Raw genomic sequence first — 25,841 nt, 5'->3', positions numbered from 1 at the left:
CCAAGTAGACTGGTCTTTTGGGCCTCAATATCACTTTCTTTACCATAATGGTGGCTGGGACTTGAGACATTTCATGTTGCTTCTCTAAGCAACTGATTACATTGATATTTTTAGAAATTGTTTAAAGTTTTTTTTTTTGGACGATAAAGAAACCCCATTTTACTTTCGCTGCATTTCTGAGTAACCTTGATTAACAGCTATACATATACCCGTCAAAATACAACAGTAGACAAATCTTTGGCGTGAAGATATTTTCATAAGTGGGAGTAATGATCTACACTAAGAACACATAACTTATAAGGGTAAGTAAATATTTTCCTTGGCAAGACCAAATTTCATGCTATTAACAATCTACGTTCAATAGCATCGAAGTATTGAAGTCACCAGGGAAAATTGCCAAGAGTTAACGGTCAGCAACGGTTTTATCCTTACCCAAATCGGCACTGGAATCAACTTCGGAGTTGTTGTCTAGGGTAATTGTTTCATTGTCGCCAATTTCGGAATCAGAAACTGTGCTAGCAGTGTCCATCTCCTTCCCTGGACAATAAATTTGGACAGACTCGGCGACTTCATTGCTAAAACTATCATGACTCCTACTTGAAGGTGACAAGTCTTCTTTCTTGATAACATTGAACACAATCCCATTATGGATCCTTTCAGGCTGCAAAAGATCGCCTTCAGTTACCATTATGCTAGATCCATTCGTGAAAACCTTGTTGCCGTTTTCCCTCTGGTCAGATTCTGAGGAGCTCCTATCCGGTGTTGTCACCCTGGGACTATGATATTGAAAATCGTGAGGCGTAGTACGACCCGGCATGCTTGTACTAGGTTCAATATCGATTTCTAAGTGCTGGACGAAGTCAATGAACAGATTGGACGAAGTAGTTCTCATTAAAGGCCCCCCAGTTCTTGTCCAAGAATTTGAGTCACTACATTCAGATTCACAGTCACTTCCATCATATGCGCTACGGTTGGACTTCCAATTTTTACCGGAGGTTTCATTGGGACCGTTAGCGCCTAGAATAAGATCTTCAAGGGATCCTGTTGAATTTTCTCGTGCAATAACATTCCATGAAGGAATTCTTCTTGCACCACAGAACTTGACAGCAGGGGGAAAACCGGGACCTTGAGAAGAAACAGCAGCTGCCGCTCTTGCAGCACTTCGTTTGAGTCTTCTCATATGATTGAGCATTACAACACACTCATCAAGAGCAAGCTCAATTCCGCAATTAGCTTTTATGGCCGAAAGCTTCTCCCAGGTGCATCTTCTCCCTTGGTTGTTTGCCTTCTGAAGTTCCATATATGAAGGATTCTGTATAATTTTCGAGTACTGAGCAAGAGTTGCAGGCATAACAACAGTTACATCACCCTCCCATTCTTGAGCAAACAGCTTGGCAATTCCACCTAAAGGAAATCCGAGTTCAAGTATCTGATTACATCTATGTTTCACCTCCATCTCCACAAGATGAGCAAGCTTGGCAGCGAAGTTGTTTAAAGTTTAAACTTCAAGTTTGATAACTTTCCTTCCAAAGAAAGTTCTGTGATAGTTTTACAAACAGGGGTGTTCCAATGTTTTTAGACTTGGGAAAATATTTATTTTAAGAAAGAAATATTAATCCATGATACATAAAACTAATGCAAAAGTAACTGTATTGTCACTAGGACAAAATATTTTAATTTACAGCAATAGCCATAACCAAATTTACAGCAATAGCCATAACCAAATTTACAAATAAATTAAATTCTTGACCAATATATTTCGTCACTAAATAGCCACTAGTCGCGACCCGCGAAGTTTAGGTCAGCTAGGGTACATTATGAAATTATTTGACAACAGTATATCCTAATCTCTCCCGAAGGAAACATGAGAGCCTCTATAGGCAAATTCAAAGAGTTCAATATAATATAAACTTTCCAAAACAAAGGTAGAGAGATTCTAATCAAAACACAAAGTAGAGGAAATAAGGATCTTCGCCGTCTCTCAGACGATCCATAACTCACTTCTGAGCACCTGGACCTGTATCTGAAAAACAAGAAAAAAAATAGTTTATCTAAAACTAATGCAAAGTTACTATATTGTCACTAAGCGCATAAAACTTTAAGTTTAAATTCTATCCCATCACAATATTGAAAAAAAAAATAGGTAAAAAAGTGTCCTCACTCCTAAGGCAAAAGGCATTGGTTAAGTTAATGAAAGGGGAAAGTTTTTGTTTTTCAAATGAATTAAATGCATTAAAAATTTTTGTTTTAATGTTTGTATGGCTGTTTCCCTTGGTTTTATGGTTGAAAAGTTTCAAATTTGAGAAAACAAAAATGCTAATTGTGAGTTCAGTTTAGATTATGGCAGCCATATTATGAGAATGCATCTGGTTAAAGTTTCACTTTATACTCATTAATATTTTATGTCGGTTTAGTTGTTCTTGACTTGGTTTTGTAGCCATGTTATATTGTTTTGTAATTTTGTTTCTAAGTTATATTATTGATCATTGATAATTTTATATTTTGAAAAAAGGAAAATATTTTTCTGTAATGAGATTGATTTTACGAGTAGTAGGATTAGAGGATTATAGTGAAAGTAGAATCATATTGAGGAAATTTGGTAGAGAAAAGAGAGATAAATAAGATAGAAGAGATGTAATCGGGGAGGAGAGTCCTAAGAAATTTTACAAATTCCAAACTAAGTGTTGCAATACCTATACTCATTACAGTTTCTCCTTTACAAGACTGTTGACTCTTGATTAGTAGCACAATAAATCTTTTCTCATGTTGTATGTTTATGCTTTGATGTTATTGTATAGGGCTCGATTGTAAAAGGGTCATTGGTTATGCAACTATTAGATTATTGATAACTGAATATTACAGTCAGAGAGTATGGTAAATCAGCCACAAGCAACTAGTTCCGCCACACCGGTCCAGAATACTGAGGATCAAGTAGCAAGTGCCTCTTCTACTGTGAACTTGATATATTCATTGCAGAAACAATATCTCAAAATCAAAGAGAATGCAGAAACCTACCCTTATGTATGGGCTTCTTATATTGTTGTATATGATGGCTTTGGTCTATGGACTGCATATAGATGGAAAAAGCTTCGAAAAACCGAAGACAGAGTAAAGAATCTTCAAGAAAAACTACGAAAGCTTGTTGAAACTGAAGAATATGCTATTTCTACTTCTACCAAAGTGGTTGAAAAGGGTTCTATATCTTCTGAAACGCCTTCCAAGTAGCCTACAGTTTCAATATTCCTTGCCCAAGGCCAAGTAGACTGGTCTTTTGGGCCTCAATATCACTTTCTTTACCATAATGGTGGCTGGGACTTGAGACATTTCATGTTGCTTCTCTAAGCAACTGATTACATTGATATTTTTAGAAATTGTTTAAAGTTTTTTTTTTTTTGGACGATAAAGAAACCCCATTTTACTTTCGCTACATTTCTGAGTAACCTTGATTAACAGCTATACATATACCCGTCAAAATACAACAGTAGACAAATCTTTGGCGTGAAGATATTTTCATAAGTGGGTGTAATGATCTACACTAAGAACACATAACTTATAAGGGTAAGTAAATATTTTCCTTGGCAAGACCAAATTTCATGCTATTAACAATCTACGTTCAATAGCATCGAAGTATTGAACTCACCAGGGAAAATTGCCAAGAGTTAACGGTCAGCAACGGTTTTATCCTTACCCAAATCGGCACTGGAATCAACTTCGGAGTTGTTGTCTAGGGTAATTGTTTCATTGTCGCCATTTTCGGAATCAGAAACTGTGCTAGCAGTGTCCATCTCCTTCCCTGGACAATAAATTTGGATAGACTCGGCGACTTCATTGCTAAAACTATCATGACTCCTACTTGAAGGTGACAAGTCTTCTTTCTTGATAACATTGAACACAATCCCATTATGGATCCTTTCAGGCTGCAAAAGATCGCCTTCAGTTACCATTATGCTAGATCCATTCGTGAAAACCTTGTTGCCGTTTTCCCTCTGGTCGGATTCTGAGGAGCTCCTATCCGGTGTTGTCACCCTGGGACTGTGATATTGAAAATCGTGAGGCGTAGTACGACCCGGCATGCTTGTACTAGGTTCAATATCGATTTCTAAGTGCTGGACGAAGTCAATGAACAGATTGGACGAAGTAGTTCTCATTAAAGGCCCCCCAGTTCTTGTCCAAGAATTTGAGTCACTACATTCAGATTCACAGTCACTTCCATCATATGCGCTACGGTTGGACTTCCAATTTTTACCGGAGGTTTCATTGGGACCGTTAGCGCCTAGAATAAGATCTTCAAGGGATCCTGTTGAATTTTCTCGTGCAATAACATTCCATGAAGGAATTCTTCTTGCACCACAGAACTTGACAGCAGGGGGAAAACCGGGACCTTGAGAAGAAACAGCAGCTGCCGCTCTTGCAGCACTTCGTTTGAGTCTTCTCATATGATTGAGCATTACAACACACTCATCAAGAGCAAGCTCAATTCCGCAATTAGCTTTTATGGCCGAAAGCTTCTCCCAGTTGCATCTTCTCCCTTGGTTGTTTGCCTTCTGAAGTTCCATATATGAAGGATTCTGTATAATTTTCGAGTACTGAGCAAGAGTTGCAGGCATAACAACAGTTACATCACCCTCCCATTCTTGAGCAAACAGCTTGGCAATTCCACCTAAAGGAAATCCGAGTTCAAGTATCTGATTACATCTATGTTTCACCTCCATCTCCACAAGATGAGCAAGCTTGGCAGCGAAGTTGTTTAAAGTTTAAACTTCAAGTTTGATAACTTTCCTTCCAAAGAAAGTTCTGTGATAGTTTTACAAACAGGGGTGTTCCAATATTTTTAGACTTGGGAAAATATTTATTTTAAGAAAGAAATATTAATCCATGATACATAAAACTAATGCAAAAGTAACTGTATTGTCACTAGGACAAAATATTTTAATTTACAGCAATAGCCATAACCAAATTTACAGCAATAGCCATAACCAAATTTACAAATAAATTAAATTCTTGACCAATATATTTCGTCACTAAATAGCCACTAGTCGCGACCCGCGAAGTTTAGGTCGGCTAGGGTACATTATGAAATTAGTTGACAACAGTATATCCTAATCTCTCCCGAAGGAAACATGAGAGCCTCTATAGGCAAATTCAAAGAGTTCAATATAATATAAACTTTCCAAAACAAAGGTAGAGAGATTCTAATCAAAACACAAAGTAGAGGAAATAAGGATCTTCGCCGTCTCTCAGACGATCCATAACTCACTTCTGAGCACCTGGACCTGTATCTGAAAAACAAGAAAAAAAAATAGTTTATCTAAAACTAATGCAAAGTTACTATATTGTCACTAAGCGCATAAAACTTTAAGTTTAAATTCTATCCCATCACAATATTGAAAAAAAAAAATAGGTAAAAAAGTGTCCTCACTCCTAAGGCAAAAGGCATTGGTTAAGTTAATGAAAGGGGAAAGTTTTTGTTTTTCAAATGAATTAAATGCATTAAAAATTTTTGTTTTAATGTTTGTATGGCTGTTTCCCTTGGTTTTATGGTTGAAAAGTTTCAAATTTGAGAAAACAAAAATGCTAATTGTGAGTTCAGTTTAGATTATGGCAGCCATATTATGAGAATGCATCTGGTTAAAGTTTCACTTTATACTCATTAATATTTTATGTCGGTTTAGTTGTTCTTGACTTGGTTTTGTAGCCATGTTATATTGTTTTGTAATTTTGTTTCTAAGTTATATTATTGATCATTGATAATTTTATATTTTGAAAAAAGGAAAATATTTTTCTGTAATGAGATTGATTTTACGAGTAGTAGGATTAGAGGATTATAGTGAAAGTAGAATCATATTGAGGAAATTTGGTAGAGAAAAGAGAGATAAATAAGATAGAAGAGATGTAATCGGGGAGGAGAGTCCTAAGAAATTTTACAAATTCCAAACTAAGTGTTGCAATACCTATACTCATTACAGTTTCTCCTTTACAAGACTGTTGACTCTTGATTAGTAGCACAATAAATCTTTTCTCATGTTGTATGTTTATGCTTTGATGTTATTGTATAGGGCTCGATTGTAAAAGGGTCATTGGTTATGCAACTATTAGATTATTGATAACTGAATATTACAGTCAGAGAGTATGGTAAATCAGCCACAAGCAACTAGTTCCGCCACACCGGTCCAGAATACTGAGGATCAAGTAGCAAGTGCCTCTTCTACTGTGAACTTGATATATTCATTGCAGAAACAATATCTCAAAATCAAAGAGAATGCAGAAACCTACCCTTATGTATGGGCTTCCTATATTGTTGTATATGATGGCTTTGGTCTATGGACTGCATATAGATGGAAAAAGCTTCGAAAAACCGAAGACAGAGTAAAGAATCTTCAAGAAAAACTACGAAAGCTTGTTGAAACTGAAGAATATGCTATTTCTACTTCTACCAAAGTGGTTGAAAAGGGTTCTATATCTTCTGAAACGCCTTCCAAGTAGCCTACAGTTTCAATATTCCTTGCCCAAGGCCAAGTAGACTGGTCTTTTGGGCCTCAATATCACTTTCTTTACCATAATGGTGGCTGGGACTTGAGACATTTCATGTTGCTTCTCTAAGCAACTGATTACATTGATATTTTTAGAAATTGTTTAAAGTTTTTTTTTTTGGACGATAAAGAAACCCCATTTTACTTTCGCTACATTTCTGAGTAACCTTGATTAACAGCTATACATATACCCGTCAAAATACAACAGTAGACAAATCTTTGGCGTGAAGATATTTTCATAAGTGGGTGTAATGATCTACACTAAGAACACATAACTTATAAGGGTAAGTAAATATTTTCCTTGGCAAGACCAAATTTCATGGTATTAACAATCTACGTTCAATAGCATCAAAGTATTGAAGTCACCAGGGAAAATTGCCAAGAGTTAACGGTCAGCAACGGTTTTATCCTTACCCAAATCGGCACTGGAATCAACTTCGGAGTTGTTGTCTAGGGTAATTGTTTCATTGTCGCCATTTTCGGAATCAGAAACTGTGCTAGCAGTGTCCATCTCCTTCCCTGGACAATAAATTTGGACAGACTCGGCGACTTCATTGCTAAAACTATCATGACTCCTACTTGAAGGTGACAAGTCTTCTTTCTTGATAACATTGAACACAATCCCATTATGGATCCTTTCAGGCTGCAAAAGATCGCCTTCAGTTACCATTATGCTAGATCCATTCGTGAAAACCTTGTTGCCGTTTTCCCTCTGGTCGGATTCTGAGGAGCTCCTATCCGGTGTTGTCACCCTGGGACTGTGATATTGAAAATCGTGAGGCGTAGTACGACCCGGCATGCTTGTACTAGGTTCAATATCGATTTCTAAGTGCTGGACGAAGTCAATGAACAGATTGGACGAAGTAGTTCTCATTAAAGGCCCCCCAGTTCTTGTCCAAGAATTTGAGTCACTACATTCAGATTCACAGTCACTTCCATCATATGCGCTACGGTTGGACTTCCAATTTTTACCGGAGGTTTCATTGGGACCGTTAGCGCCTAGAATAAGATCTTCAAGGGATCCTGTTGAATTTTCTCGTGCAATAACATTCCATGAAGGAATTCTTCTTGCACCACAGAACTTGACAGCAGGGGGAAAACCGGGACCTTGAGAAGAAACAGCAGCTGCCGCTCTTGCAGCACTTCGTTTGAGTCTTCTCATATGATTGAGCATTACAACACACTCATCAAGAGCAAGCTCAATTCCGCAATTAGCTTTTATGGCCGAAAGCTTCTCCCAGTTGCATCTTCTCCCTTGGTTGTTTGCCTTCTGAAGTTCCATATATGAAGGATTCTGTATAATTTTCGAGTACTGAGCAAGAGTTGCAGGCATAACAACAGTTACATCACCCTCCCATTCTTGAGCAAACAGCTTGGCAATTCCACCTAAAGGAAATCCGAGTTCAAGTATCTGATTACATCTATGTTTCACCTCCATCTCCACAAGATGAGCAAGCTTGGCAGCGAAGTTGTTTAAAGTTTAAACTTCAAGTTTGATAACTTTCCTTCCAAAGAAAGTTCTGTGATAGTTTTACAAACAGGGGTGTTCCAATATTTTTAGACTTGGGAAAATATTTATTTTAAGAAAGAAATATTAATCCATGATACATAAAACTAATGCAAAAGTAACTGTATTGTCACTAGGACAAAATATTTTAATTTACAGCAATAGCCATAACCAAATTTACAGCAATAGCCATAACCAAATTTACAAATAAATTAAATTCTTGACCAATATATTTCGTCACTAAATAGCCACTAGTCGCGACCCGCGAAGTTTAGGTCGGCTAGGGTACATTATGAAATTAGTTGACAACAGTATATCCTAATCTCTCCCGAAGGAAACATGAGAGCCTCTATAGGCAAATTCAAAGAGTTCAATATAATATAAACTTTCCAAAACAAAGGTAGAGAGATTCTAATCAAAACACAAAGTAGAGGAAATAAGGATCTTCGCCGTCTCTCAGACGATCCATAACTCACTTCTGAGCACCTGGACCTGTATCTGAAAAACAAGAAAAAAAAATAGTTTATCTAAAACTAATGCAAAGTTACTATATTGTCACTAAGCGCATAAAACTTTAAGTTTAAATTCTATCCCATCACAATATTGAAAAAAAAAATAGGTAAAAAAGTGTCCTCACTCCTAAGGCAAAAGGCATTGGTTAAGTTAATGAAAGGGGAAAGTTTTTGTTTTTCAAATGAATTAAATGCATTAAAAATTTTTGTTTTAATGTTTGTATGGCTGTTTCCCTTGGTTTTATGGTTGAAAAGTTTCAAATTTGAGAAAACAAAAATGCTAATTGTGAGTTCAGTTTAGATTATGGCAGCCATATTATGAGAATGCATCTGGTTAAAGTTTCACTTTATACTCATTAATATTTTATGTCGGTTTAGTTGTTCTTGACTTGGTTTTGTAGCCATGTTATATTGTTTTGTAATTTTGTTTCTAAGTTATATTATTGATCATTGATAATTTTATATTTTGAAAAAAGGAAAATATTTTTCTGTAATGAGATTGATTTTACGAGTAGTAGGATTAGAGGATTATAGTGAAAGTAGAATCATATTGAGGAAATTTGGTAGAGAAAAGAGAGATAAATAAGATAGAAGAGATGTAATCGGGGAGGAGAGTCCTAAGAAATTTTACAAATTCCAAACTAAGTGTTGCAATACCTATACTCATTACAGTTTCTCCTTTACAAGACTGTTGACTCTTGATTAGCAGCACAATAAATCTTTTCTCATGTTGTATGTTTATGCTTTGATGTTATTGTATAGGGCTCGATTGTAAAAGGGTCATTGGTTATGCAACTATTAGATTATTGATAACTGAATATTACAGTCAGAGAGTATGGTAAATCAGCCACAAGCAACTAGTTCTGCCACACCGGTCCAGAATACTGAGGATCAAGTAGCAAGTGCCTCTTCTACTGTGAACTTGATAGATTCATTGCAGAAACAATATCTCAAAATCAAAGAGAATGCAGAAACCTACCCTTATGTATGGGCTTCCTATATTGTTGTATATGGTGGCTTTGGTCTATGGACTGCATATAGATGGAAAAAGCTTCGAAAAACCGAAGACAGAGTAAAGAATCTTCAAGAGAAACTACGAAAGCTTGTTGAAACTGAAGAATATGCTATTTCTACTTCTACCAAAGTGGTTGAAAAGGGTTCTACATCTTCTGAAACGCCTTCCAAGTAGCCTACAGTTTTAATATTCCTTGCCCAAGGCCAAGTAGACTGGTCTTTTGGGCCTCAATATCACTTTCTTTACCATAATGGTGGCTGGGACTTGAGACATTTCATGTTTCTTCTCTAAGCAACTGATTACATTGATATTTTTAGAAATTGTTTAAAGTTTTTTTTTTTGGACGATAAAGAAACCCCATTTTACTTTCGCTGCATTCCTGAGTAACCTTGATTAACAGCTATACATATACCCGTCAAAATACAACAGTAGACAAATCTTTGGCGTGAAGATATTTTCATAAGTGGGAGTAATGATCTACACTAAGAACACATAACTTATAAGGGTAAGTAAATATTTTCCTTGGCAAGACCAAATTTCATGCTATTAACAATCTACGTTCAATAGCATCGAAGTATTGAAGTCACCAGGGAAAATTTCCAAGAGTTAACGGTCAGCAACGGTTTTATCCTTACCCAAATCGGCACTGGAATCAACTTCGGAGTTGTTGTCTAGGGTAATTGTTTCATTGTCGCCATTTTCGGAATCAGAAACTGTGCTAGCAGTGTCCATCTCCTTCCCTGGACAATAAATTTGGACAGACTCGGCGACTTCATTGCTAAAACTATCATGACTCCTACTTGAAGGTGACAAGTCTTCTTTCTTGATAACATTGAACACAATCCCATTATGGATCCTTTCAGGCTGCAAAAGATCGCCTTCAGTTACCATTATGCTAGATCCATTCGTGAAAACCTTGTTGCCGTTTTCCCTCTGGTCGGATTCTGAGGAGCTCCTATCCGGTGTTGTCACCCTGGGACTGTGATATTGAAAATCGTGAGGCGTAGTACGACCCGGCATGCTTGTACTAGGTTCAATATCGATTTCTAAGTGCTGGACGAAGTCAATGAACAGATTGGACGAAGTAGTTCTCATTAAAGGCCCCCCAGTTCTTGTCCAAGAATTTGAGTCACTACATTCAGATTCACAGTCACTTCCATCATATGCGCTACGGTTGGACTTCCAATTTTTACCGGAGGTTTCATTGGGACCGTTAGCGCCTAGAATAAGATCTTCAAGGGATCCTGTTGAATTTTCTCGTGCAATAACATTCCATGAAGGAATTCTTCTTGCACCACAGAACTTGACAGCAGGGGGAAAACCGGGACCTTGAGAAGAAACAGCAGCTGCCGCTCTTGCAGCACTTCGTTTGAGTCTTCTCATATGATTGAGCATTACAACACACTCATCAAGAGCAAGCTCAATTCCGCAATTAGCTTTTATGGCCGAAAGCTTCTCCCAGGTGCATCTTCTCCCTTGGTTGTTTGCCTTCTGAAGTTCCATATATGAAGGATTCTGTATAATTTTCGAGTACTGAGCAAGAGTTGTAGTCATAACAACAGTTACATCACCCTCCCATTCTTGAGCAAACAGCTTGGCAATTCCACCTAAAGGAAATCCGAGTTCAAGTATCTGATTACATCTATGTTTCACCTCCATCTCCACAAGATGAGCAAGCTTGGCAGCGAAGTTGTTTAAAGTTTAAACTTCAAGTTTGATAACTTTCCTTCCAAAGAAAGTTCTGTGATAGTTTTACAAACAGGGGTGTTCCAATGTTTTTAGACTTGGGAAAATATTTATTTTAAGAAAGAAATATTAATCCATGATACATAAAACTAATGCAAAAGTAACTGTATTGTCACTAGGACAAAATATTTTAATTTACAGCAATAGCCATAACCAAATTTACAGCAATAGCCATAACCAAATTTACAAATAAATTAAATTCTTGACCAATATATTTCACCATAATAAACACCTAAACAATATATTTAGAGTATAATAGGCTTTATCAAATATAGAAATAAAATAACATTTTTCTAATTTTTAACTAATTATTCTATAAAAGTGTAGATCACTTCTTAAATAATATAACCTTGTTTATGTTATTTATAACTCAAATTAATTAACATAACCTTCATACTCCCCTGTTCTATTATAAAACTCCCATACCCCTTCCCCTTAACCTTCACAAACACATACACTAATTGAATTAAACCCTTTCAAACACAGTAACACACACACACACTACTTACTCTTTCAAAAAAACAATGGAGTTCCTTTCTCTCAACTTAGAGAACCAGTCTCCACTACCACCAAAGCCGAATCTTCTACGTCAGATCATCGTCGTGGCGTCTATCGCCGCCGGTGTTCAGTTTGGATGGGCTTTACAGCTATCCTTGCTGACACCCTACGCCCACCTCCTTGGTATCCCACAAGCTTCCGCAGCTTACATCTTATTTTGCGGACCAATAAGTGAGATGCTCGTGCAGCCCATAGTAGGCTACTATAGTGACCGCTGCACGTCGTGGTTTGGACGACAGCGGCCTTTCATTGCTCTCGGCACCTTAGCGGTCGCCATTGCAGTGCTTTTTATAGGCTACGCTACTGACATGGGACACATGTTTGGTGACTCGCTTGAGAAGAATGTCCGCTCGCGCGCCATAGTCATCTTCGTGGTCGGGTTCTAGATCCTCGACGTTGTGAACAACATGCTTCAAACTCCATGTCGGGAACTCCTCGCCAACTTCGCTGCCGGAGACTAACGGAAAATGCAGACGGCCAACGCTGGCTTCTCGTTCTTCGTGGGAGTGGGAAACTTCCTAGGATACGCCGCCGGTTCCTACAGCGGTCTCCATCACATCTTCCCGTTCGCAAGAACGAAAGCGGGCGATGTATACTGCGCCCACTTGAAAAGATGCTTCTTCCTTTCATTCACGCTGTTGCTAACCCTAGCCATGGTGGCGTCGGTATACGTGAAAAAGAAACCACTCACACTGTAGAAATCAACGGCGGCGGCGGACGCCGAGATTAAAGGCAAATCAGAACGCATGGATAAGCATTAATGCATTATGGTAACAAAATGTATATTTAATTATTCTGTGAGAACTAAAACTAAATATATTTTATTATTTCTATATTTAATAGGCTTTATCAAATATATAAATAAAATAACATTTTCCTAATTTCTAACTGATTATTCTATAAAAGTGTAGATCATTTTTTAAATAATCTAACCTTGTTTATGTTATTTATAACTCAAATTAATTTGTCTAAAGGATTTTAAATTAATTAACATACCCTTCTCCCTCCCTCTTCTATTATAAAAACTTCCACGCCCCTTCCCCTGAACTTCACACTGTAACACACAATTCACAATCACACACACACACACCCTAATTGAATTAAAACTCTTTAAATCACACAATGGGGTTCCTTTCTCTCAACTTAGCGAACCAGACCGCACAACCACCGAAGCCGAGTCTTCTACGTCAGATCATCCTCGTGGCGTCTATCGCTGCCGGTGTTCAGTTTGATGGGCTTAACAACTATCCTTGCTAACACCCTACGTCCACCTCCTTGGTATCCCACGCGCTTTCGTAGCTTACATCTTATTTAGTGGACCAATAAGTGGGATGCTCGTGCAGCCTATAGTAGGCTACTATAGTGACCACTGCACGTCGCGGTTTGGACGCCGGTAGCCTTCCATTGCTGTCGGCACCTTAGCGGTCGCCATTGCAGTGCTCATTATAGGCTACGTTGCTGACATGGGACACGTGTTTGGTGACGCGCTCGAGAAGAAGGCCTGGGCGAGCGCCATAGCCATCTTTGTGGTCGGGTTTTAGATCCTCGACGTTGTGAACAACATGCTTGAAGCTCCATGCCGGGCACTCCTCGCCCACCTCGCTGCCAGAGACCAACGGAAAATGCGGATGGCCAACGCTGGCTTCTTGTCCTTCGTGGGGTGAGAAATGTCCTAGGATACGCCGCCGGTTCCTACAACGGTATCCATCACATCTTCCCGTTCACAAAAACGAAAGCGGGCGATGTATACTGCGCCCACCTGAAAAGCTGCTTCTTCCATTCAATCACGCTGTTGCTAACCCAAGCCACGGTGGCGGCGGTATACGTGAAAGTGAAACCACTCTTGCCGCAGAAATCAACGGCGGCGGCGGACGCCGAGATTAAAGGCAAATCAGAATGCATGGATAAGCATTAATGCATTATGGAAACAAAATGTATATTTAATTATTCTGTGAGAACTAAAACTAAATATATTTTGTTATTTCTATATTTAATAGGCTTCATCAAATATAGAAATAAAATAATATTTTCCTAATTTCTAACTAATTATTTTATAAAAGTGTAGATCATTTTTTAAATAATCTAACCTTATTTATGTTATTTTTAACTCAAATTAATTTGTCTAAAGGATCTTAAATTAATTAACATACCCTTCTCCCTCCCTATTCTATTATAAAAACTCTCACACCCCTTCCCCTGAACTCCACACCGTAACACACAATTCACAAACACACACACACAACTTGAATTGAAAGTTTCAAACACACGTCACACACAATTCACAAACACACATGCAGTACTTGAATTAAAACTCTTTCAAACACACAATGGAGTTCCTTTCTCTCAACGTAGAGAACCAGTCCGCGCTACCACCGAAGCCGAGTCTTCTACGTCAGATCATTGTCGTGGCGTCTATCGCCGTCAGTGTTCAGTTTGGATGGGCTTTACAGCTATCCTTGCAGACACCCCTACGTCCATCTCCTTGGTATCCCACAGGCTTTCGCAGCTTACATCTTATTTTGCAGACCAATAACTGGGATGCTCATGCAGCCCCTAGTAGACTACTATAGTAGTGACCGCTGCACGTCGCGGTTTGGACGCCGGGGGCCTTTCATTGCTGCCGGGTCCTTAGCGGTCGCCATTGTAGTGCTCCTTGTAGGCTACGCTGCAGACATGGGACACATGTAAAAAGGCCCGCTCGCGCGCCATAGCCATCTTCGTGGTCGGGTTCTGGATCCTCGACGTTGCTAACAACATGCTTCAAGCTCCTTGCTGGGCATCCCTTGCCGACCTCGCCGCCGGAGACCAACGGAAAATGCGGACGGCCAACGCTGGCTTCTCGTTCTTTGTGGGGTTGGAAAACTTCCTAGGATACGCCGCTGGTTCCTACAGCGGTCTCCATCACATTTTCCCGTTCACAAGAACGAAAGCGTGCGATGTATACTGTGCCCACCTGAAAAGCTATTTCTTCCTTTCAATCATGCTGTTGCTAACCCTAGCCACGGCGGCGGAGGTATACGTGAAAGGGAAACCACTCTCGCTGCAGAAATTAACGGCGGCGGCGGACGCCGAGATTAAAGGCAAATCAGAACACATGGATAAGCATTAATGCATTATGGTAACAAAATGTATATTTAATTATTCTGTGAGAACTAAAACTAAATATATTTTGTTATTTCCATATTTAATAGGCATTATCAAATATAGAAATAAAATATCATTTTCCTAATTTCTAAGTAATTATTCTATAAAGGTGTAGATCACTTTTTAAATAATCTAACCTTGTTTATGTTATTTATAACTCAAATTAATTTGTCTAAAGGATCTTCTATTAATTAACATACCCTCTTCTATTATAAAAACTCCCATACCCTCTTCATAAACACACACACACACTACTTGAATTGAAACTCTTTCAAACACACGTAACACACAATTCACAAACACACTCACACTACTTGAATTAAAACTCTTTCAAACACATAATGGAGTTCCTTTCTCTCAACTTAGAGAACCAGTCCGCACTACCACCGAAGCCGAGTCTTCTAGGTCAGATCATCGTCGTGGCGTCTATCGCCGCTGGTCTTCAGTTTGGATGGGCTTTACAGCTATCCTTGCTGACACCCTATGTCCACCTCCTTGGTATCCCACACGCTTCCGCAGCTTACATCTTATTTTGCGGACCAATAAGTGGGATGCTCGTGCATCCCGTAGTAGGCTACTATAGTGACCGCTGCACATCGCGGTTTGGACGACGGCGGCCTTTCATTGCTGTCGGCAACTTAGCGGTCGCCATTGCAGTGCTTCTTATAGGCTACGCTGCTGACATGGGACACATGTTTGGTAACTCGCTGGAGAAGAAGGCACGCCCGCGCGCCATAGCCATCTTCGTGGTCGGGTTCTAGATCCTTGACGTTGCGAACAACATGCTTCAAGCTCAATGTCGGGAACTCCTCGCCAACCTCGCTACCGGAGACCAATTGAAAATACGGACAGCCAACGCTGGCTTCTCGTTCTTCGTAGTAGTGGGAAACGTCCTAGGATACGCCTTCGGTTCCTACAGCGGTCTCCATCACATCTTCACGTTCACAAGAACGAAAGCGGGCGATGTATACTGCGCCCACCTGAAGAGCTGCTTCTTCCTTTCAATCACGCTGTTGCTAACCCTAGCCACGGCAGTGGCGATATACGTGAAAGTGAAACCACTCTCGCTGCAGAAATCAACGGCGGCGGCAGACGCCGAGATTAAAGGCAAATCAGAACGCATGGATAAGCATTAATGCATTATGGTAACAAAATGTATATTTAATTATTCTGTGAGAACTAAAACTAAATATATTTTTTTATTTCTATATTTAATAGGCTTTATCAAATATAGAAATAAAATAACATTTTCCTAATTTCTAACTAATTATTCTATAAAAGTGTAGATCATTTTTTAAATAATCTAACATTGTTTACGTTATTTATAACTCAAATTAATGTGTCTAAAGGATCTTAAATTAATTAACATACCCTTCTCCCTCCCTCTTCTATTATAAAAACTTTCACACCCCTTCCCCCGAACTCCACACCGTAACAAACAATTCACAAACACACACACACTACTTGAATTGAAACTTTCAAACACACGTAACACACACACACTACTTGAATTAAAACTCTTTCAAACACACAATGGAGTTCCTTTCTCTCAACGTAAAGAACCAGTCGGCACTACCACCGAAGCCGAGTCTTCTACGTCAAATCATCATCGTGGCGTCTATCGCCACCGTGTTCAGTTTGGATGGGCTTTACCGCTAACCTTGCTGACACCCTACGTCCACCTCCTTTTTATCCCACAAGCTTCCACAGCTTACATCTTATTTTGCGGACCAATAAGTGGGATGCTTGTACATCCCATAGTAGGCAACTATAGTGACCGCTGAACGTCGCGGTTTGGACGACGGCGGCCTTTCATTGCTGTCGGTGACTTAGCGGTCAGCATTGCAGTGCTTCTTATAGGCTACGCTGCTGACATGGGACACATGTTTGGTGACTCGCTGGAGAAGAAGGCACATCCGCGCGCCATAGCCATCTTCGTAGTCGGGTTCTAGATCCTTAACGTTGCGAACAACATGCTTCAAACTCCATGTCGGGCACTCCTCGCCAACCTCGCTGCCGGAGTCCAACGGAAAATACGGACAGCCAACACTGGCTTCTCGTTCTTCGTAGGAGTGGAAAACGTCCTAGGATACGCCTCCGGTTCCTACAGCGGTCTCCAACACATCTTCCCGTTCACAAGAATGACAGCGGGCGATGTATACTGCGCCCACCTGAAGAGCTGCTTCTTCCTTTCAATCACGCTGTTGCTAACCCTAGCCACGGCAGTGGCGGTATACGTGAAAGAGAAACCACTCTCGCTGCAGAAATCAACGGCGGCGGCAGACGCCGAGATTTAAGGCAAATCAGAACGCATGGATAAACATTAATGCATTATGGTAACAAAATGTATATTTAATTATTCTGTGAGAACTAAAACTAAATATATTTTGTTATTTCTATATTTAATAGGCTTTATCAAATATAGAAATAAAATAACATTTTCCTAATTTCTAACTAATAATTCTATAAAAGTGTAGATCATTTTTTAAATAATATATTCTTGTTTATGTTATTTTTAACTCAAATTAATTTGTCTAAAGGATCTTAAATTAATTAACATACCCTACTCCCTCCCTCTTCTATTATAAAAACTCTCACACTCCTTCCGCTGAACTCCACACCGTAACATACAATTCACAAACACACACACACACACTACTTGAATTGAAAGTTTCAAACATACGTCACACACAATTCACAAACGCACACACACAGTACATGAATTAAAACTCTTTCAAACACACAATGGAGTTCCTTTCTCTCAACGTAGAGAACCAGTCTGCACTACCACCAAAGCCGAGTTTTCTACGTCAGATCATCGTCGTGGCGTCTATCGTCGTAGGTTTTCCGTTTCGATGGGCTTTACAGCTATCCTTGCTGACACCCTACGTCCACCTCCTTGGTATCCCACACGCTTCCGCAGCTTACATCTTATTTTGCGGACCAATAAGTGGGATGCTCGTGCATCCCGTAGTAGGCTACTATAGTGACCGCTGCACATCGCGGTTTGGACGACGGCGGCCTTTCATTGCTGTCAGCAACTTAGCGGTCGCTATTGCAGTGCTTCTTATAGGCTACGTTGCTGACATGGGACATATGTTTGGTGACTCACTGGAGAAGAAGGCACGCACGCGCGCCATAGCCATCTTCGTGGTCGGGTTCTAGATCCTTGACGTTGCGAACAACATGCTTCAAGCTCCATGTCGGGCACTCCTCGCCAACCTCGCTGCCGGAGACCAATGGAAAATATGGACAGCCAACGCTGGCTTCTCGTTCTTCGTAGTAGTGGGAAACGTCCTAGGATACGCCTTCGGTTCCTACAGCGGTCTCCATCACATCTTCACGTTCATAAAAACGAAAGCGGGTGATGTATATTGCGCCCACCTGAAGAGCTGCTTCTTCCTTTCAATCACGCTGTTGCTAACCCTAGCCACGGCAGTGGCGATATACGTGAAAATGAAACCACTCTCGCAGCAGAAATCAACGGAGATTAAAGGCAAATTAGAACGCATGGATAAGCATTAATGCATTATGGTAACAAAATGTATATTTAATTATTCTGTGAGAACTAAAACTAAATATATTTTGTTATTTCTATATTTAATAGGCTTTGTCAAATATAGAAATAAAATAACATTTTCCTAATTTCTAACTAATTATTCTATAAAAGTGTAGATCATTTTTTAAATAATCTAACATTGTTTATGTTATTTATAACTCAAATTAATGTGTCTAAAGGATCTTAAATTAATTAACATACCCTTCTCCCTCCCTCTTCTATTATAAAAACTTTGACACCCCTTCCCCCGAACTCCACACCGTAACACACAATTCACAAACACACACACACTACTTGAATTGAAACTTTCAAACACACGTAACACACACACACTACTTGAATTAAAACTCTTTCAAACACACAATGGAGTTCCTTTCTCTCAACGTAGAGAACCAGTCCGCACTACCACCAAAGCCGAGTCTTCTACGTCAGATCATCGTCGTGGCGTCTATCGCCGTAGGTGTTTCGTTTGGATGGGCTTTACAACTATCCTTCCTGACACCCTACATCCACCTCCTTGGTATCCCACACGCTTCCGCAGCTTACATCTTATTTTGTGGACCAATAAGCGGGATGCTCGTGCATCCCGTAGTAGGCTACTATAGTGACCGCTGCACATCGCGGTTTGGACGACGGCGGCCTTTCATTGCTGTCGGCAACTTAGCGGTCGTCATTGCAGTGCTTTTTATAGGCTACGCTGCTGACATGGGACACATGTTTGGTGACTCGCTGGAGAAGAAGGCACGCCCGCGCGCCATAGCCATATTCGTGGTCGGGTTCTAGATCCTTGACGTTACGAACAACATGCTTCAAGCTCCATGTCGGGCACTCCTCGCCAACCTCACTGCCGGAGACCAATGGAAAATACGGACAGCCAACGCTGGCTTCTCGTTCTTCGTAGTAGTGGGAAACGTCCTAGGATACGCCTTCGGTTCCTAGGGCGGTCTCCATCACATCTTCACGTTCACAAGAACGAAAGCGGGCGATGTATACTGCGCCCACCTGAAGAGCTGCTTCTTCCTTTCAATCACGCTGTTGCTAACCCTAGCCACGACAGTGGCGATATACGTGAAAGTGAAACCACTCTCGCTGCAGAAATCAACGGCGGCGGCAGACGTCGAGATTAAAGGCAAATCAGAACGCATGGATAAGCATTAATGCATTATGGTAACAAAATGTATATTTAATTATTCTGTGAGAACTAAAACTAAATATATTTTGTTATTTCTATATTTAATAGGCTTTATCAAATATAGAAAAAAATAACATTTTCCTAATTTCTAACTAATTATTCTATAAAAGTGTAGATCATTTTTTAAATAATCTAACTTTGTTTATGTTATTTATAACTCAAATTAATGTGTCTAAAGGATCTTAAATTAATTAACATACCCTTCTCCCTCCCTCTTCTATTATAAAAACTTTCACACCCCTTCCCCCGAATTCCACACCGTAACACACAATTCACAAACACACACACTACTTGAATTGAAACTTTCAAACACACGTAACACACACACACTACTTGAATTAAAACTCTTTCAAACACACAATGGAGTTCCTTTCTCTCAACGTAGAGAACCAGTCCGCACTACCACCGAAGCCGAGTCTTCTACGTCAGATCATCGTCGTGGCGTCTATCACCACCGTGTTCAGTTTGGATGGGCTTTACCGCTAACCTTGTTGACACCCTACGTCCACCTCCTTGGTATCCCACACGCTTCCACAGCTTACATCTTATTTTGCAGACCAATAAGTGGGATGCTTGTGCATCCCATAGTAGGCTACTATAGTGACCGCTGCACGTCGCGGTTTTGACGACGGTGGCCTTTCATTGCTGTCGGCGACTTAACGGTCAGCATTGCAGTGCTTCTTATAGGCTATGCTGCTGACATGGGACACATGTTTGGTGACTCGCTGGAGAAGAAGGCACATCCGCGCGCTATAGCCATCTTCGTGGTCGGGTTCTAGATCCTTAACGCTGCGAACAACATGCTTCAAACTCCATGTCGGGCACTCCTCGCCAACCTCGCTGCCGGAGTCCAACGGAAAATACGGACAGCCAACGCTGGCTTCTCGTTCTTCATAGGAGTGGGAAACGTCCTAGGATACGCCTCCGGTTCCTACAGCGGTCTCCATCATATCTTCTCGTTCACAAGAATGACAGCGGGCGATGTATACTGCGTCCACCTGAAGAGCTGCTTCTTCCTTTCAATCACGCTGTTGCTAACCCTAGCCACGGCAGAGGCGGTATACGTGAAAGAGAAACCACTCTCACTGCAGAAATCAACGGCGGCGGCAGACGCCGAGATTAGAGGCAAATCAGAACGTATGGATAAGCATTAATGCATTATGGTAACAAAATGTATATTTAATTATTCTGTGAGAACTAAAACTAAATATATTTTGTTATTTCTATATTTAATAGGCTTTATCAAATATAGAAATAAAATAACATTTTCCTAATTTCTAACTAATTATTCTATAAAAGTGTAGATCATTTTTTAAATCATATATTCTTGTTTATGTTATTTTTAACTCAAATTAATTTGTCTAAAGGATCTTAAATTAATTAACATAGCCTACTCCCTCCCACTTCTATTATAAAAACTCTCACACCCCTTCCGCTGAACTCCACACCGTAACATACAATTCACAAACACACACACACTACTTGAATTGAAAGTTTCAAACATACGTCACACACAATTCACAAACACACACACACATAGTACATGAATTAAAACTCTTTCAAACACACAATGGAGTTCCTTTCTCTCAACGTAGAGAACCACTCCGCACTACCACCGAAGCCGAGTCTTCTACGTCAGATCATCGTCGTGGCGTCTATCGCCGTAGGTGTTCCGTTTGGATGGGCTTTACAGCTATCCTTGCTGACACCCTACGTCCACCTCCTTGGTATCCCACACGCTTCCGCAGCTTACATCTTATTTTGCGGACCAATAAGTGGGATGCTCGTGCATCCCGTAGTAGGCTACTATAGTGACCGCTGCACGTCGCGGTTTGGACGACGGCGACCTTTCATTGCTGTCGGCGACTTAGCGATCGCCATTGCAGTGCTTCTTATAGGCTACGCTGCTGATATGGGACACATGTTTGGTGACTCGCTGGAGAAGAAGGCACGCCCGCGCGCCATAGCCATCTTCGTAGTCGGGTTCTAGATCCTTGACGTTGCGAACAATATGCTTCAACCTACATGTCGGGCACTCCTCGCCAACCTCGCTGTCGGAGTCCAACGGAAAATACGGACAACCAACGCTGGCTTCTCGTTCTTCGTAGGAGTGGGAAACGTCCTAGGATACGCCTCCGGTTCCTACAGCGGTCTCCATCACATCTTTTCGTTAACAAGAACGAAAACGGGCGATGTATACTGCGCCCACCTAAAGAGCTGCTTCTTCCTTTCAATCACGCTATTGCTTACCCTAGCCACGGCAGCGGCGGTATACGTGAAAGAGAAACCACTCTCGCCGCAGAAATCAACGGCGGCGGCGAACGCCGAGATTAAAGGCAAATCAGAACGCATGGATAAGCATTAATGCATTATGGTAACAAAATGTATATTTAATTATTCTGTGAGAAGTAAAACTAAATATATTTTGTTATTTCTATATTTAATAGGCTTTATCAAATATAGAAATAAAATAACATTTTCCTAATTTCTAACTAATTATTCTATAAAAGTGTAGATCATTTTTTAAATAATCTATCCTTGTTTATGTTATTTTTAACTCAAATAAATTTGTCTAAAGGATCTTAAATTAATTAACATACCCTTCTCCCTCCCTCTTCTATTATAAAAACTCTCACACCCCTTCCTCTGAACTCCACACCGTAACACATAATTCACAAACACACACACTACTTGAATTGAAAGTTTCAAACATACGTCACACACAATTTACAAACACACACACAGTACTTGAATTAAAACTCTTTCAAACACACAATGGTGTTCCTTTCTCTCAACGTAGAGAACCAATCCGCACTACCATCGAAGCCGAGTCTTCTACGTCAGATCATCGTCGTGGTGTCTATCGCCGTTTGTGTTCAGTTTGGATGGGCTTTACAGCTATCCTTGCTGACACCCTACGTCCACCTCCTTGGTATCCCACACGCTTCCGCAGCTTACATCTTATTTTGCAGACCAATAATTGGGATACTCGTGCAGCCCATAGTAGGCTACTATAGTGACCGCTGCACGTCGCGGTTTGGACGACGACGGCCTTTCATTGCTGTCGGTGCCAAAGCGGTCGCCATTGTGGGGATGCTTATAGGCTACGCTGCTGACATGGGACACATGTTTGGTGACTCGCTCGAGAAGAAAGCCCGTCCGCGCGCCATAGCCATCTTCGTGGTCGGGTTCTAGATCCTCGACGTTTCGAACAACATGCTTCAAACTCCATGCCGGGCACTCCTCGCCAACCTCGCCGCTGGAGACCAACGAAAGATGCGGATGGCCATCGCTGGCCTCTCGTTCTTCGTGGGGGTGGGAAACGTCCTAGGATACGCCGCCGATTCCTACAGCGGTCTCCATCACATCTTCCCGTTCACAAGAACGAAAGCGGGTGATGTATACTGCGCCCACCTGAAAAGCTGCTTCTTCCTTTCAATCACGCTGTTGCTAACCCTAGCCACGGCAGCGGCGGTATACGTGAAATAGAAACCACTCTCGCCGCAGAAATCAACGGCGGCGACGAACGCCGAGATTAAAGGCAAATCAGAACGCGTGGATAAGCATTAATGCATTATGGTAACAAAATGTATATTTAATTATTCTGTGAGAACTAAAACTAAATATATTTTGTTATTTCTATATTTAATAGGCTTTATCAAATATAGAAATAAAATAACATTTTCCTAATTTCTAACTATTTATTCTATAAAAGTGTAGATCATTTTTTAAATAATCTATCCTTGTTTATGTTATTTTTAACTCAAATTAATTTGTCTAAAGGATCTTAAATTAATTAACATACCCTTCTCCCTCCCTCTTTTATTATAAAAACTCTCACACCCCTTCCCCTGAACTCCACACCGTAACACACAATTCACAAAGACAAACACACTACTTGAATTGAAAGTTTCAAACACACGTCACACAGAATTCACACACACACACAGTACTTGAATTAAAACACTTTCAAACACACAATGGAGTTCCTTTCTCTCAACCTAGAGAACCAGTCTGCACTACCACCGAAGCCGAGATTAAAGGCAAATCAGAATGCATGGATAAGCATTAATGCATTATGGTAACAAAATGTATATTTAATTATTCTGTGAGAACTAAAACTAAATATATTTTGTTGTTTAATGTAACTATAGTTGACATAAGACACTTGTAGGCTGATTTTTTTATATGATTTAGCATTGTGAGTTATGCTGGGTTATGATGATTAGGGATGAATTACACTGTTATGACGGCGTTACTTTTAGGAATCTGGGGGGGAAGAAATCGAACCATCCGATTTCATGCAGAGAGAGAAAGGAATACAAATCGGACGGTCCGATTTGTGTGAGGCAGATATATGAGTTGCATGAAGTTGGACCCACCGATTTTCGGTTGTTCAATTTTTTAAATCCTAGAGTGCACTTTTCGGACCCACCGATTTCTGGGGGCAAAATTTTTTTTAATTCGGGAGTGCACGAATCGGACCCAACAATTTGTGATGTGCAAAAATTTTGAAATGATAGGACGCGGTCGGTCCGTCCGATTTGTTTGTTAGTGCATACATAAACCCAAAAAAAATGACAGAAATTCCATTTCTTCATCGTGTGTCTCAACTCATGTTCTTCTCTCATTCTTCTCCTTCATTCTTGCAAAATAAATTTTAGTGAGATTGAGAGTAGTTAAGTGAGTATAGTGTTATGGATGATATAGTTGTGTTGAAAATTTATTGTTACGGGCAGATTTTATTACAAACATACGAGGGAGTTCAATTTGTGTGTGAAAATCCATTAAATGTTGTTATTCCGTTCACATTGTCATTTGAAAAATTGAAAAGTGTGATTTGTGAGAAGATAGATTCTCAAATATATAGGAGAGTATCGTGTATTTTGTACAGGTATCCTTTATCTTTGTTTGGTGGGTTCGTTCAATTTCAGACCAAATACATTACGGATGAAGCGAGTATGCATGAAATGTTTTCAATGTATATGGGAAATCGCCACCGAATGTCGTGCACCGAGTTGTATATTAAGTTCGAGCAATATGAAGTGGACCGTAATATTGAATTAGAAGATTATAATAGTGAAAGCGAGGAGAAATTTGAAAGTAACTATGAGATCGTTGGTCCAGGTGAAGACGAAGATGAAGCTGACGACACCATGAACGCAGATGCGGCGGAAGTTGCAAATGCACTAGCAAACCCACATCCGTTTCAGGAGCCTTCTTTCATGCGGTCGTTGGATTTGGAGGCTATGCATGCACCGGAGTTTTCCCAATATATGAATGTAGGTACGTAAAGTAAGATAGCTTTGTGATACTCTGAAGTAGGAGATCAATATGGTCGGATGAGTAATATATGTTATATGTGGATAGTAATTAGTGACCATAGCATTTGATTACTTTATTAGTTAATAGTTCTTTATTATGAATTATATTTAGTTGTTCTTTACGTAGATACAATAGCGAAAAAAAGGCTATTATGATCATACATGGATAAGTGTGTTTATTACTTATGATGTATGCAGCGCTTCCTGTTGTGGCGAATGGTGAGTTCACGGTGGGGATAGAATTCAGTTCAAGAGAGGCAGTAATCAAGGCAATGAAAGATTATACCATCTGTAGAGGTGTAGACTATCGGGTATATGAGTCAGAACTGACGACATTCTATACTAAATGTACACAATATGGCGGTGGTTGTGATTGGCTGATCAGGGTAACCAAAATGTAGAAGAAGTACTGTTGGGAAATAAGGAGGTACAATGGTAGTCACACTTGTACCAAGTCTACTATTTCTCAAGACCATTCGAAGCTGGATTCCAAGACAGTTGCAGAAGTAATTAAGCCGTTGGTAGAGGTTGACTTGTCTATAAAGGTGAAATCAGTCATTGCTAAAGTCCAGTCAAAGTTTAACTACACTACCAGTTATCGCAAGGCTTAGTTAGCAAAGCAAAAGGCGGTGGAATCAATTTTCGGAGGTTGGGAAGCATCATATGAAGCTTTGCCCATATGGTTTGAGGCCATGTGTCACAAGGAGCCATCAGCAGTGGTTCACTTTGAAACATAGCCTGTGTACCAGGGGGA

At 40.1% G+C, this 25,841-nt stretch overlaps 3 protein-coding genes and 14 pseudogenes across 4 annotated transcripts; 13 read left to right on the top strand and 4 right to left on the bottom strand.

The window, feature by feature from the left end:
• Positions 1-403: 403 nt before the first annotated feature.
• Positions 404-1,478, bottom strand: LOC107632482 (triacylglycerol lipase SDP1 pseudogene; annotated as a pseudogene). Its single transcript, XR_015907643.1, has one exon. The product of XR_015907643.1 is annotated as a triacylglycerol lipase SDP1 pseudogene (transcript).
• Positions 1,479-2,871: 1,393 nt separating this feature from the next.
• On the top strand, positions 2,872-3,225 carry LOC148569835 (uncharacterized). Its single transcript, XM_088510218.1, has one exon. The coding sequence runs from the start codon at positions 2,872-2,874 to the stop codon at positions 3,223-3,225; it is 354 nt and encodes a 117-aa protein (XP_088366344.1).
• Positions 3,226-3,659: 434 nt separating this feature from the next.
• LOC148569834 (triacylglycerol lipase SDP1 pseudogene) lies at positions 3,660-4,739 on the bottom strand (annotated as a pseudogene).
• A 1,390-nt stretch (positions 4,740-6,129) lies between these two features.
• On the top strand, positions 6,130-6,483 carry LOC148569833 (uncharacterized). Its single transcript, XM_088510219.1, has one exon. It carries the CDS (start codon positions 6,130-6,132, stop codon positions 6,481-6,483), a length of 354 nt encoding a protein of 117 aa, XP_088366345.1.
• A 432-nt stretch (positions 6,484-6,915) lies between these two features.
• LOC148569832 (triacylglycerol lipase SDP1 pseudogene) lies at positions 6,916-7,995 on the bottom strand (annotated as a pseudogene).
• Positions 7,996-9,384: 1,389 nt separating this feature from the next.
• On the top strand, positions 9,385-9,738 carry LOC148569831 (uncharacterized). The gene has a single exon (XM_088510192.1). The coding sequence runs from the start codon at positions 9,385-9,387 to the stop codon at positions 9,736-9,738; it is 354 nt and encodes a 117-aa protein (XP_088366318.1).
• Positions 9,739-10,170: 432 nt separating this feature from the next.
• Positions 10,171-11,250, bottom strand: LOC107632480 (triacylglycerol lipase SDP1 pseudogene; annotated as a pseudogene).
• Positions 11,251-11,834: 584 nt separating this feature from the next.
• On the top strand, positions 11,835-12,566 carry LOC107632485 (sucrose transport protein SUC5 pseudogene; annotated as a pseudogene).
• Positions 12,567-12,990: 424 nt separating this feature from the next.
• On the top strand, positions 12,991-13,783 carry LOC148569830 (sucrose transport protein SUC5 pseudogene; annotated as a pseudogene).
• A 412-nt stretch (positions 13,784-14,195) lies between these two features.
• LOC148569829 (sucrose transport protein SUC8 pseudogene) lies at positions 14,196-14,977 on the top strand (annotated as a pseudogene).
• Positions 14,978-15,353: 376 nt separating this feature from the next.
• On the top strand, positions 15,354-16,148 carry LOC110269366 (sucrose transport protein SUC5 pseudogene; annotated as a pseudogene).
• A 397-nt stretch (positions 16,149-16,545) lies between these two features.
• On the top strand, positions 16,546-17,309 carry LOC110269365 (sucrose transport protein SUC5 pseudogene; annotated as a pseudogene).
• A 448-nt stretch (positions 17,310-17,757) lies between these two features.
• Positions 17,758-18,537, top strand: LOC110269364 (sucrose transport protein SUC5 pseudogene; annotated as a pseudogene).
• Positions 18,538-18,934: 397 nt separating this feature from the next.
• LOC110269363 (sucrose transport protein SUC5 pseudogene) lies at positions 18,935-19,729 on the top strand (annotated as a pseudogene).
• Positions 19,730-20,123: 394 nt separating this feature from the next.
• On the top strand, positions 20,124-20,917 carry LOC110269362 (sucrose transport protein SUC5 pseudogene; annotated as a pseudogene).
• A 416-nt stretch (positions 20,918-21,333) lies between these two features.
• On the top strand, positions 21,334-22,128 carry LOC107632210 (sucrose transport protein SUC5 pseudogene; annotated as a pseudogene).
• Positions 22,129-22,538: 410 nt separating this feature from the next.
• On the top strand, positions 22,539-23,252 carry LOC107632486 (sucrose transport protein SUC5 pseudogene; annotated as a pseudogene).
• Positions 23,253-25,841: the final 2,589 nt, after the last annotated feature.

The sequence above is a fragment of the Arachis ipaensis genome, chromosome B3, assembly GCF_059453495.1.
Source record: "Arachis ipaensis isolate K30076 ecotype BB chromosome B3, ASM5945349v1, whole genome shotgun sequence".
Lineage (NCBI taxonomy): Eukaryota > Viridiplantae > Streptophyta > Magnoliopsida > Fabales > Fabaceae > Arachis > Arachis ipaensis.
This window is presented reverse-complemented; position numbering and strand designations above follow the sequence as displayed.

Excerpts from the sequence above, each read along its gene's own strand:
- LOC148569835 (XM_088510218.1), top strand. The coding sequence starts at position 2,872 with ATGGTAAATCAGCCACAAGCAACTAGTTCCGCCACACCGGTCCAGAAT.
- LOC148569831 (XM_088510192.1), top strand. The coding sequence starts at position 9,385 with ATGGTAAATCAGCCACAAGCAACTAGTTCTGCCACACCGGTCCAGAAT.
- LOC148569833 (XM_088510219.1), top strand. The coding sequence starts at position 6,130 with ATGGTAAATCAGCCACAAGCAACTAGTTCCGCCACACCGGTCCAGAAT.